This window comes from Marmota marmota, unplaced genomic scaffold, assembly GCF_001458135.2.
Source record: "Marmota marmota marmota unplaced genomic scaffold, marMar, whole genome shotgun sequence".
In the NCBI taxonomy this organism is placed as follows: domain Eukaryota; kingdom Metazoa; phylum Chordata; class Mammalia; order Rodentia; family Sciuridae; genus Marmota; species Marmota marmota.
In genome coordinates, this window is record NW_025999900.1 from 27554361 (window position 1) to 27568046 (window position 13686).

The window sequence follows — 13686 nt, forward strand, 5'->3', positions numbered from 1 at the left end:
AAACTATTAAATATGAAGGCAAGGGCTGGGGTTGTGGCTCAGTGGTAGAGCGCTTGCCTCGCACATGTGAGACCCTGGGTTCGATCCTTAGCACCACATACAAGTAAATAAACAAAATAAAGATATTGTGCCCATGTATAACTAAAACAAATATTTTTTTAAAAAATATGAAGGCAAAATAAAGACATCTTTGGAAATTAAAAAACTAAGAAATTTAACTTCCTATATTTATTAGTTTCCTACTTCTTTTGTAAGAAATTATCACACAATTTTAAGTGGATTTCAGTGAGCTAAGATTAAGGTGTTGGCAGAATCACATACCTTTTAAAGGCTTAAACAATCTATTTCCTAGCCTTTCCTAGTTCATAGAGGGTACCCATATTCCTGGACCAGTGATCCCCCTCCATCTTCAAAGTAAGCAGTGATGGAATCAGTCTTTCACACATGGAATCCCTCTGTCTTTGACTCTCTTTCAATTATAAAGACCCCTTGTGATTACACTGAACCTACCTAGATAATCTAGGATAATCTTATACCAGCAAGCCTTTTTTTTTTTCCATGAAAGGCAATATATTCACAGGCTCCAGAAATTAAAATGTGGACATCTCTGGGTGGCCATTATTCTGTCCACCAAAGCACAGAAGGACTCAAGGACATCCTTCAAAAAAAACAAAAATTAAATTCAAGAAAGAAGACAACATCAGATATAAGAAAGTAATAAAAAGAAGAAAGTTGTAAGGCAATTTAAAAAGAAATTTCAATCTTGACATTAGAGTATAACTTCTCATTAGGGGAGCACAACTTTAGAAAATGTAATTATATTTTCTTTTCTAAAAAATCCAATTATATTACTTGGTTCCACAGTGAATAAAATTTAGATTACCAAAATACCATACATGTTGTTCATTATTTTCCAAATTTCAGAAATAACTGAGTCAAACATCAGAAAACACAAATATATACATGCCTACCTCTGGGTTCTAGCAGACTATGGATTCCCTACATCAGTATCATACTTGTATAGATAACACACACTATTTTTCCACATATGCTATCTATTGAGAACTGAAATTGCATAGTAATAGTAGAAAGTACGTTAGAAGCACAGTCACAGGTAGACATGTCAAATAATTCTCGCCTATATTTTAAAATGTATAAAGGAGAAAATAAAATCAATTCTGAAATATGTATGTAATTTTACTACTCTTTGGTAATTTATGGAGTCACACAATATATCCAATGTTAATTTTTATTTTAAGTATCTAAAAAAAAAGCACCCAAAATTAACTAAGTACCTCCATAGACTATAGCAAAATAAAAAATGAAGCAAACAGTTAGGAGTACATAGGTACAATGTAATTTATGCATACTTTTTGATCTAGTAGTTTTATTTCTAGAATCTATCCTACAAAAATATCTTTTCTGTGTAAGAATGCTATATAATAATTCCACTATAGTATCATTAGAGTAAGTGGGGGAGAACCAACCTAAATATTTCATCAAAAGCTGACTGGTTAAAGATAATATAGTCAAGCAATAATGCAGCAGCCATTAAAAATATCATAGAGAGACATGCATTAACATACATACATGTATTTTTTAATTTTTATGTGGAAAGAGGAAGAGCAAAAAGGATATACATACAACTACTTCCTACAGTTAATTCTTAAGTATAAAGGAGGGAGTATGATCCTTCAGTTTTATGTTACATACATATTCTACTTGAATTTTGTTTCAATGGACATAAATTATTTTTATAGTATCTTGTACCTTAAAAAAAAACTGAATTACTAACACTTAAAAATTGAATCCAGAATAATCCTTCTGCAGATTGTAAATTGTGAAAATTAGTTTAAGATATGATCTCCTTGCAGAAATGTGAAAGCCTTTTCTGGAATACATAGCAAATGATATATGGTCAACACTTAAATGTTATTTAAGTGTTATTATTAAATGCAACCAGTACTAATGGAAGCATTTTTAGTTCTTTAAAGACATGAAACTATATAAAGTAAAACTATATATATTTATTAAAATGATTATTTTAATAAATTAATATTTTTATTAATTAATACCTACCGAATCATTCGCTGATAGTGCAAGTGCAAGGTTCACTGAAAGAAACAAAAAGTAATTAAATTTAGTAACTTCTATTAAAATTCATGTGCCTTTAATATTTTCAGTGTAATAACCAAGTATAGAAATTTTTAATATAGCTCCCTTATTTGCAAAGAAAAATGACATGGATAGAATGTAGAAAGTAAACAAAAAAAAGCAATTTAGCAACAACATAATTTAACAATAGATACTGGTCCTAAAATTAACATTTTAAATAGTTTATAAACTGTTAAAATTTTGTTCAAATAATCCACTTGGCTTTTTTATTTTAAAACATAATTCAATTATTTTCAAAAGCATATTTTATAGAAATTTATCTTTTGATAAATAAAAATGGATATGATCCTATGTCTTTTAGAAATAAATGCTGATATTTTAGGAGTCCCAAGTATCTAAACTCATAAATACACATGTATACAAAAGATTGGGCAACTGTACAGAGGGAAGAGAAGAAGGTAAAAGGATAAAATGTGTTTCCCAAATTGCTTATGCCAGTGAATCAAAGAGACCTAAAGTAGGAAAGTAGTGATCCCAAAGCCTTCTTTAGTCCAGCAATGGAAGAATGCTACATCTAAGAAGAGAGGTCATCAATAACATACTTCCAAGACTGATAAATAAATAGACCCTCATACTGTGAATAACATTTCCTTATAGAACAATACCATAAATTGTATCAAAGTGTTTCCTTTAAAGTAGTTACACTACGAACAATGGAACATGCTGTAATCCCAGTGGCTCAGGAGGCTGAGGCAGAAGGACGGTAAAACTAAGGACAGCCTCAGCAACTTCATAAGGCCCTACACAACTTACCAAGATCCTGTCTCAAAATTTAAAAATTAAATTAAATTTAAAAGGCTGGGGGTGTAGTTCAATGGTAAAGTACCCCTGGGTTCACTCCCCAGTAAAGAAGAAGGAGAAGGAGAAGAAGAAGGAAAAGGAGGAGGAGAAGGAGGCGGCAGACCTGATGCAAATCCCAGCTCTAGCACCTTCTATTGTATAACCCTGAGTACATTATTTTACCTGTAAATCTGCTTCCTCCTCTACAAAGATAATTCCTACTTTATAATTGTTGTGAGGATTAAATGAAATACTATATTTAAAGTGCTTAGGCTGAGGCAGGAGAATCATGAGATCAAAGCCAGCCTCAGCAACTTAGTGAGGCTCTAAGCAACTTTGAGAGACCCCATTTCAAAGTAAAAAATAAAAAGGGCTACAGATATGGCTCAGTGGTTAAGTGCCCCTGGGTTCAATCCACATTACCATACATAGATAAATAAATAAAGTACATAGGGTATGGAACTTGATAAATATCTCTAGTGTACATATTCAAATGGTAAGTATTTTAAAATAGTTTGGAAAAGGAAAAAATACATCAGGGGAAAGAAATATAATATCAACAGAGTTATAAAGAAATAACCTATTTCTAAGGCTTGGGTATGCTGACAGAACTGTCATGAAAAAATACAGACTAGCTGTTTGGAACACATGGTACAATGTTAAAGGGGAAAAATAAGTAAAGGACATTTACTGAAGCACCTACTACGTGTCACACTCTATTCACTTTTTCGTACATTTTCCTATTTTAAAGTTGTCACATTCCATGACAACAGATCATCTTCCAACTAAAAACAATAAACAATCTGTTTTAAACAAGCAGCTAGCCTACAGACCCCAAAAAATGCACACACAAGTATAATCGGGAAAACACTTCCCATCTTTATCCAGTCTATGTAATCACAGTGTGTAAAAGAATTCACACTACTGAAAACAGGTTAATGTACTCCAAATTTTCCAAAACTAGAGAAGGTTCTAGAACCAAAGATTAAGAGCTTCTAAATTTAAAAAAAAAAAAAAATCACCAAATGGGTCATAAACCTTTAAGGAAAAAAAAAATGTGTAGGTATAGCCTGAATTCATTAAGAACAAATCACTAATCATTTTTTTTTTATTTTTTTTTATTTTTTTTTGTTTTTTAATTTTTTATTGTTGGCTGTTCAAAACATTACATAGTTCTTGATATATCATATTTCACACTTTGATTCAAGTGGGTTATGAGCTCCCATTTTTACCCCATATGCACATTGCAGAATCACATCAGTTACACATCCATTGATTTACACATTGCCATACTAGTGTCTGTTGTGTTCTGCTGCCTTTCCTATCCTCTACTATCCCCCCTCCCCTCCCCTCCCCTCTTCTCTCTCTTCCCCCTCTACTGACATTCATTTGTCCCCCTTGTATTATTTTTCCCTTTCCCCTCACTTCCTCTTGTATGTACTTTTGTATAACTCTGAGGGTCTCCTTCCATTTCCATGCAATTTCCCTTCTCTCTCCCTTTCCCTCCCACCTCTCATCTCTGTTTAATGTTAATCTTCTTCTCATGCTCTTCGACCCTACTCTGTTCTTAGTTACTCTCCTTATATCAAAGAAGACATCTGGCATTTGTTTTTTAGGGATTGGCTAGCTTCACTTAGCATAATCTGCTCTAATGCCATCCATTTCCCTGTAAATTCTATGATTTTGTCATTTTTTAATGCAGAGTAATACTCCATTGTGTATAAATGCCACATTTTTTTTATCCATTCATCTATTGAAGGGCATCTAGGTTGGTTCCACAGTCTTGCTATTGTGAATTGTGCTGCTATGAACATCGATGTAGCAGTGTCCCTGTAGCATGCTCTTTTTAGGTCTTTAGGGAATAGACCAAGAAGGGGAATAGCTGGGTCAAACTAATCATTTTTAATAATAGTACAGTATCTAACAAATAGATATGGATAATAATCTCACAACACTTGATAAACCTTAATTTCTCTAAAACATCTGACAAACTCTTCCACAATTCCCTTCAGGTCAAAATGGAAAAACCAAAGCTAATAACACCCTATAGCTGGTTGCTGGTTGTACAACTATAAAACAATTATACCAAGAAGGTACAAAATATGGCTTCAAGTTTACACAGAAGACCTCTAATGAAATGCACAGAATTCGTACCCAGTCTTATTTCAAAAAGGCTTCAATAGAACTAAAGAATTTTAATGTAAATATATTCTTCTTAACCTTAGGCTAACAATCTGAAAAGAACACAAATTTTTAAAAAATTCTTGCCAGTCTAGAACTAGGTCAAAAATTTACAAAATGAAATATAATGAAGATAAAATTTTTTTTAAAAAAAATCAACTCCAAGAAAAGATTGGGTAAGGCCTAAATTAGCAGCCATTCCTACTGAACTCACTGAAAATTCAATATGAGGTATTTATAAAACGTGAATACTTTATGGCTCCAAATTAATAATTACAAGGGTCTAATACAAGTTAAAGTACAAAATTCCAGTTATACATTCTACAGACCTGATATACAGCAGGTGATTATAGTTAATAATAACGTACACCTGAAATTCACTGATAGTAATCTTCAGTATTCTCACCACACACACACACACACACACACACACACACACACACACGCAAAAATTAACTAGGTGGGGTAATGGATGTGTTAATTACCTTGATTGTGGATATCATTTCACAATATGTATGTATATCAAAACACCAAATTCTATACCTTAAATATACACAAATTTGTCAAAACATCTCAATAAAGCTGAAAAAAAAAATTCAAGTCACCTCTAGTGAGAATTGGAAAAAACTTCCCTTTTATATTTACACGAACATAACTATTATTTTTATAAATAAAAGATTTCTTTTAAAAATTTTTTGGAATTATTAGTCTTGACTAATAATTAACTCTTTTATTTCTTTTTCCTTTGCTGGGGATCAGGCTCAGGACCATATACATGCCAGGCAAACTACAACCACAGCCAAATTCTGATTTTGGTGGCGCTTCTTTTTGGGGTTCTGAAAGTAGGATTTTAGCAACAAATTTACAATAATAAAAAGACCACCAAAATACCTCTTTATTCGTAGCATGTTAACATAAAAGATATAAAGGGTAGATAACACTTTAAATAATTAAAACAATTTTAAACCTTTTCAAGCACTTTCAAATATTAGGCCAATGTTGACTTTATATATAGTGAAAATTATATTATGGTTACATAAAAAAAAGGTCACAAAAACAAGCAATCTCGCTGCAGATATGTAGCTACATATTCATTGATAAAGACAGGAAAAGAGCATACATATTTTAAAGTTATTAGGTGTTTTAAAAATAAGAGTAACCAATTACTGAGCACTTACTAATGGAGTCTAACTAGTTAGCTTGTTTAATTTGCATAACCATCCTATGAAAGAGGGCACTTGTCCCCTTTTCATAGTTAAGAAAAGTGAAGATCTGCTGGGTAACCTAGCCACTTTTTCCTCAGTTATGGTATAGACAACCTGGTTCTATATTTAGTTCTGTCTAACTCCAAATCTAAGCTCCACTCAATATCACCTCCAGATACTAAGAAATCAAGTATTGGTAACTTCATAAACAATAAATTAAAGAATAATTTTTATAATGTGCATTTGCCAGCTGGTGTGAATTCTTAATCAGAATCAGAATGAATATTCTACCTGCTGTAGTAGATTTTCCAACTCCACCCTTCCCAGAAGCCACAACTATAACTTGTTTAACACCTTCTATTGGTTTCTGTTTTGGAAGTCCTCGCGACATGATTTGTGTTCTTCTTTGTTTTAGGTTCTCACTGTCAGCGCCAGACAACTTCAAGAAAAAAAAAAAAAAAGAAAGTGTTTTAAATAAACCATCTCCACTCTCACGCTGTAAAAGTAAAAGCAATGCTGATTTTGCAATTAAGAGGGCTTTCTTTTCTAATTCTGCTTCTCTCCACTAGTTCTGCATTTAATGGTATTCACCTGTTACAGATCACAATTGTAAAGATACATTGTTTAAACTGAAATGTTTCTGCTAGGATATGCTTTTTAAAATGGAAATAAGTTGCCTCTTTACGGAGTTAAATCTTTCTCGTGTTTTCCTTCTCTTTAACCTATTTACTAAATAACCCAAAACCAAGAAAGCAATGTGCCACACACATCCGTGTTCTAACTATCTGTTTCATGCCCCGCCACGTCTCAGCCCGGTCCTACTGAGGGCCTGCTGGAAAAACGGGCAAGCCCAGCCAACTAACTGAAGTCTCACAGAGCCTGCAACTGGAAGGGACCCAAGAGGGACTGAGTGGAGTCCCTGGCAAGAGGCAATGCCAGGGGGACCTGCAGCCCGGGCGCCTCACATAGTCGTCCCGCCCGCCTCCCCCAGCTCTGCAGCACCACGGACCTGGCGCCGACACACCAATGATCGGCTTCTCCCAAGCCGGGCAGGGATCCTGCCACCACCTCGGAGCAACACCCCACCACAGAGCAACAGATGCTGCCAAGTCCCCATGGCGCGGAAAGCGGCCCTGAGACCTGCTGGGAAATGTCGCAGCCGGCGCGGAGTAATGACGTCACGTGGCAACCGCGGCTTCCTCTCCCTAGCTACTGGTCTTCACGTTTCTTCAGCCGGGGAAACCTGTTCTGGTCCTGTTTGTGGCCGGCTACAAGCATTTTTCAACATTTCACCAAATGTTTGCGAAGCGTTTTCACATAACAGCTCCTTTTATCCTTACCGGAGTTCCAGAGAAAGCAAAAGACTCTACTAGGATTCTATTTTATTAGTAACAAAACCGAGACTTGGTTCAAGAAGATATGACCCGACTTAAATTCGAAACGACAGAACTTGAAAATTACTTCAGGTTTTCTTACTGCACAGTACCGTATGTGGTCACTTAAACACAGCCACGGTTAAAGATCTTACATTTTTAAATTTTTTTTCTGCCCGATCTATTATGCTGTTCACTGCTTGTGTTGCTGACAATTCCCCTGAAGAGATGTCCGGTGCTTTACTTGATTCGAAAAATTTAGCTAAATCAGAAAACGGGTCCCTAGGAGGCAAGTTTCGCTCAAAAGGACTGAGGGTGTAGCTCAGCGGTAAGGCGCTGGCCTAGCGTGGGGGGAGGGGGAAACGCTGGACTCAATCTTCAGCCCACTGGGATGTGGGGAGAGCTTAAATAAGACAAATCTTGAGAGAAGAGGAGGAATTTGTCCTGGAGGAAGAAAGGAGACCGAGCTTGAGGAAACAGGTGGAATTTATTCTGGAGGGAAAAAATGAAGCATCCCTATAACCCGAAATAGATAAGAAAGTGAGAGAAATTGCTTTAGGAGAGCTCTGGGACTGATCCAGGAAACCAGGCCCAACAAGTGGATGATTGGGATGTGGTACAGTTTACCCTCAATCTCCATAGTATTTTCTAGGACAGATTCTCATTTCGTTCATATGCTTCTAATTTGTAGGTCAAAGACACAAGTTCATTCATTTTATTTTATTCTAACCTGATTTTTAAGTTTCTTATGTTTAATACAGGCATAACAACCTCAAAGAATTATTATAAAGATTAAGTGAGAGGTTTTGTCAGGGGACAAATAGCTGAGAATGGTGGGAACACAAGGTTAAGAGAATAATTCTATAAAATGAGCCCACTGTACTGACTCCCCACAGGCTTTCTTTGCCAAAAAACTGCTCGCAGCCCCACCTGGCCTTTGGGGATAGGAAATGTCACATTCCTCAACAAACTAAGGCAGAGGGCAGAAGGCCTGGCAGTCAGTGTAGACAATGAATGATGGGCGTCAAGAGAGAATGACAGTGTTTTATCCCTGGGTTGTTAACAGCTAACCTACAGGATCAAACTTTCTCAGCTCAACTGGGTTGCTAACACCTCTAGGGGATTGTATTTACCAACACAGGGGATTATGCCCTTGTGCTACTCCTTCCTGAGAATATGGGGAATTCTGGAGGTCTTAAAAAGAGCAAGACACACCTACTCCTGGGGGCACCCAGCTCTGGCCCCCTTCTTTTTGAAGAAGTCTACATCATCGTCTGTCCCTCTCTTAAATAAAACTTTCTAAGCTTGCCTCCACATTTCTCAGGTGTTTAATCTTCAACACTGGAGGAAAAGGACTCCTTCCTGATCTCCAAGCCCAATATCAATATTAGCATCAAAGTACATTCCATGTACTAAACTCTGAGAAAAACGTTCAATTCCTTGATTTTTATCCCCTAATCCCGCAAACTTATTGTTTCATCCAACTTTATTTACACTAGGTTTGACACTTTTTAACTTGCTTTATATCACTTTATTATAATTTGTGACATGTTTTCTCAATTAATTCTATTATTTTTTAGATTTTTTTTCTGCTTAATTTGTATAATTTGTAAGCCAAAAGTACAGTGATAAAGGAAACAACTATCAGAATAATCCATTCACTAAACAGAAAATGCCAAATATTTGTTTCTCTCCAGGTAGCCCTGTGAACTTTTTCTTAAGATTCATTCATTCAACAGATATTTATTAAACTACTACATGTAAAGCATTTTACTATATTCATTTTACATATTCAGTTTTGAACCAGACATAATCCCTCCACTGAAAGACTTTATAGTCCAGAGCAGAAGAACAAATAAATTAACAAGCAATTACAGTACAGTATGATAAATTCAGGAGAAAAGTGCTGAATGCTACAGGAGAGCCAAGAAGAGGAACCCTATTCAATCAGGAAAGGCTTCTAAATAGGGTAACATCTGCCCAGAGCCCTGAGTGCAGGTAATGTGTAGGAGATAGCTAGGAAAACTACTAAATGGTTATTGTACAGAGAGAAGAAATGAACTGTTACCCCATAAATATGTACAATCATTATATTAATTGAAAGTAAAATAAAGGACAAAATAACAAGCAAATACTGCAAATAATTTGTATAGTTTGAGGATAGTTTGACTAAAAAGATGTAGATAGAGGTGGCTAAAGATGGCAGTTGCAGGCTGGGGATGTAGCTCTGTGGTAAAGCTCTTGCCTAGCATGCCCAAGGCAGATTGGCCAAATCGTGAAAGGATTTATAAAGGGATTTAGACTGAGGGAACCATCAAAGGTTAATTTTAAACAGGAATGAAACATGATCAGATTTGTGTTCTAGAAATATCATGATTACTAGGTTTAAAAAAAATGGATTAGAAACCAGAGGCAAGAAGAAATGCTGTTATTATGGTAATTCAAAGGAGATTTGGAGGCTTGACTTAACATCTCTAAATTTCACTGATTATTAATAAAATAGATAATACCTACTTGTAGAGTTGTAGTGAAGTCCAGCTTAAGATAATGCATGTAGAATGCCTATCACATAGTACATAGAAATTGTTTACTGTTAACAATTGCTTAGGATTACTAGTCATGTAGAAGTTTATGACATGGGCAAGCAGAATGGATTGACATTCCTTGAAAGAAAACATACAGGGAGGAACAAGTGACTGATTTTTCTATAATAAATGAATCATTAATTTGGTTTACTGATCAGCCTATTAAAATTTCAGAAGAATAATAAGATGCCCATTGTTTCTTCTCCAACAGCCACTCTCACACACTTACCCAAGGCCCCTTCTCAAAAGGATATTTTCCGTTAGCCCCTAAGATTTACTCATTTGACCCCATCCCTATGATCACTAATTTGATTAAAGACTGACGCACAATGAAAAATTGGGCCAATCAGATTCTTTCTGCAGAGAACTTAAACAATAGAAAAAGAAATGTTACTCAATTTAATTTGCATTTGACCTGATAAGGCTGAAATGACTATTTTCTGCTATGTGAACAGACAAAAAAAAAAGGCCACTGTTAATAATAAGAAGAAAGTAGATGATAAGAGGTTATGTGTTCATAGAGGGAGAGGGAAAGACCTGCGCTGGTTCCTAGCAGTTTTCCCTCCCTCGGTGGTAGTTAGTCCATAGCAGGATGAGGCTGCACTTTCTATGCTTAGATCCGTGAGATATGCTCACATCCATCAGATAAGTTCCCTTTCTGCCTTAGCCTAAATTGAGTGGGCTTTTGTGCATTTGTAACTATGATGACACATATTTTAAAATATTTATCAGGAATTATTTCCCTGTCATTCTTTGTATCTCATATAGCCCTTCCTCATTTGGACAGATTATGTAACATCACTTTCTGACACAGCAAAATATCAGGGAAAAGAGATTACTTTCTTGCCTTTGGATTTTGAAAATGGGAACCCTTTAGGACAGGTCTAGCTAGACAGGTCTAACAAAAACAATAGATTTGGAAGACTTGTATAATGATACAAGGATATGATTTCTTGCCTTAGGATTATATTTGACAGCAAGCAGCAGAAAATCTATAATATTTTAAACAAATTGGGGTATATTAGTCTCATATGAAAAGTTTAGAGGCAGAACCTACAGATCTGATGCAATGGATCCATGGTTGTTATCATATCCCAAATTAATTCTTTTTATTCCATTATCTTGGTATCAACATTTTGTTCCCTCATAGTCATAAGATGGCATCAAGACTATGTTCCATATAATAGTAAAAACAAAGGTAAAGAGTTTCCACAGTGAGTTTCTCTGCCTCTATTTGGGAAAGGAAATCACATGTGTGCCTGCACACATGTGTGTGCACACACTCCCCAAACTGGCTAGAGCCAGGTCATATGACCACTCTTAAAAGCAAGAGAGGCTGAGAAATCAAGCATCGAAATATTTCTAACTTATAGAGTAGAGGAAAGCAGTGGGTACCTAGAAATGGGCATTGAACAGAATAAATAAGTATCTGTCCTAGAGAGACTATATTAAACTATGGGGAATGGAGAGAAAAGAAAAGCAAGAACTCAGATAACCTTGCCAATCTCCTGAACCCTTGCCACCTTCAAAAAAAGGCTAGAAATCCATATACTCACTTCCCCAGTCTCACATGCTAACTCTGAACATATTCTGACCTTGTATGACATAGTTCTGGACAATGTGATATGAGGAAAATGTTCTGGGGATGTGGGGCTTCTGAGAAAGCCACTGCTTTTCTGGTACAGTAGAACCTAGTTGGTGATACCTGGATATGTGACAATTACTTTGTGAACACGAAAAGCACAGTTGTGATAAACACAATGACAAAACTCAGTAAAGATAATGTCAGGCTGAGCTCACTGGTGCACACCTGTAATACCAGCAGTTTGGGAGGCTGAGGCGGGAGGATCATGAGTTCAAAGCCATCTTCAACAACAACAAGGCACTAAGCAACTCAGTGAGACCCTGTCTCTAAATAAAATACAAAAAAAAAACGGCTGGGGATATGGCTCAGTGGTTGAGTGCCCCTGAGTTCAATCTCTAGTATAAAAAAAAAAGATAACATAGGGGAAGTGTGGTAGAAAAATGAATTCTTGGTGGTACAGTTAAGCTGCTATACTAGTCCTCTTATTATTACACCTCCAGATCTCTTATTATGTGAGATAACTATTTAAACCTCAACTGGTTAGCATTTCTATCACTTGAACTAAAATAATCTGTGCCTATTACAGCTCCTAAGAAGAAAGCCCATATACTTTGACTACCTCTCCCCAAGATTAATCCCTAGTGGGAAAGGAGGACAACAGAATTCCAAATCAGTTTGCAGGACTTGACTCTACTCTATATGAGAACAATAGAATCAATGCTTCCATTCCCAGGTGGAACTCAGTACAGTGGCAGGACCCCAGGATCAAATGGTTGGGTGTTATGTTTAAGCAGACAGGCCTGAGTGAGCCAAGGAATGGTTGAGAAACTTCTGATCCTAAAGAGGCCTCACAATCAAGAATGAGGGAACACTTGGCAACAATCTGAAAGGTTAGGTAGGTGGCATCTCCATGGATGCCAAAATGAATAGAAGACCTTGAGGATTAAATCTGCTGTACTATGTGGACATCTGGATACCACACAAGCTCCCTATAACTTAGCTACAAACCTAGTGGAATCTATGTTAAACAAAATTAAGTCTCCACTATCTCAGCAAAAATTTATAAAGAAATAAATATTGATCAAAACAAGGAGGATGCTCTTGAAAGTTTCCCAACTATGTCTAGGGAAAATCATGTATTGTTTTCCAGATTTGTACCTGCTAATTTGCCCCTCCTCCCTTCTCTCAAAAAAAGATCCTTCTTAAGTGACTGAGGAGTCACTGAAAATTCAGATTCCCACACAGAGGAGGAGCTGTTACTGCATTGCCTGTCAGTAGACCCAGATGCCCTCAATGTCACCGAGAACATGCTCTACTCCCTTACCCAGCTCAGCCAGGACAGTCTCTTTTGAATATACTGAATGAAGCTCAGAAAATAGTGCCAGTTCCTTCACTTTAAGGTTACTGTCTATAACTAAACCTCTATCCAGTCCAAGTGCTTATCAAAAACAAAAACTTCATCCCATCTCTAGGACTTGTCTAAATGACAATACTATTAATTTATCCTACTTTGCCTGACCCTTTGATTTATTTCCAAATCTCTTTCCTCATGACTCCAAGTATGAAACTGTCTCTTATCTACACCTAATACAAATTTTTAGACTAAAATAAAGAATAATTCTGTTTAAGTGACTAGCTTTCAATCAGCCAGCACCTCTGTAGAAAATCTAGCCTAAGAAATTTGTGGACTTTCCCATATCAGAGACTTTGCTGGCCTTTTTTCATATATTAGCTCACTTAAACTAGCCTTATTAAAGAAGTTTCCCCCACCACTTTTTTTTTTTTTTTTTTTTTTTTTTTTT

At 36.0% G+C, this 13686-nt stretch overlaps 1 protein-coding gene across 2 annotated transcripts in view; it reads right to left on the minus strand.

The window, feature by feature from the left end:
• Window positions 1-7510, minus strand: part of Nubpl (NUBP iron-sulfur cluster assembly factor, mitochondrial) — a 204382-nt gene extending 196872 nt beyond the window's left edge. The window contains exons 1-3 of one of the 2 annotated variants that reach the window (XM_048798711.1): window positions 7366-7510; window positions 6633-6780; window positions 2080-2114 (exon numbers count right to left, since the gene is read on the minus strand). In XM_048798711.1, coding sequence (XP_048654668.1) covers window positions 2080-2114; window positions 6633-6780; window positions 7366-7458 — 276 coding nt within the window. In that variant the 5' untranslated portion in view covers window positions 7459-7510. Of the gene's footprint in view, window positions 1-2079; window positions 2115-6632; window positions 6781-7350 lie in introns of both variants that reach the window. The other variant, XM_015491674.2, reaches the window with a different exon arrangement.
• Window positions 7511-13686: the final 6176 nt, after the last annotated feature.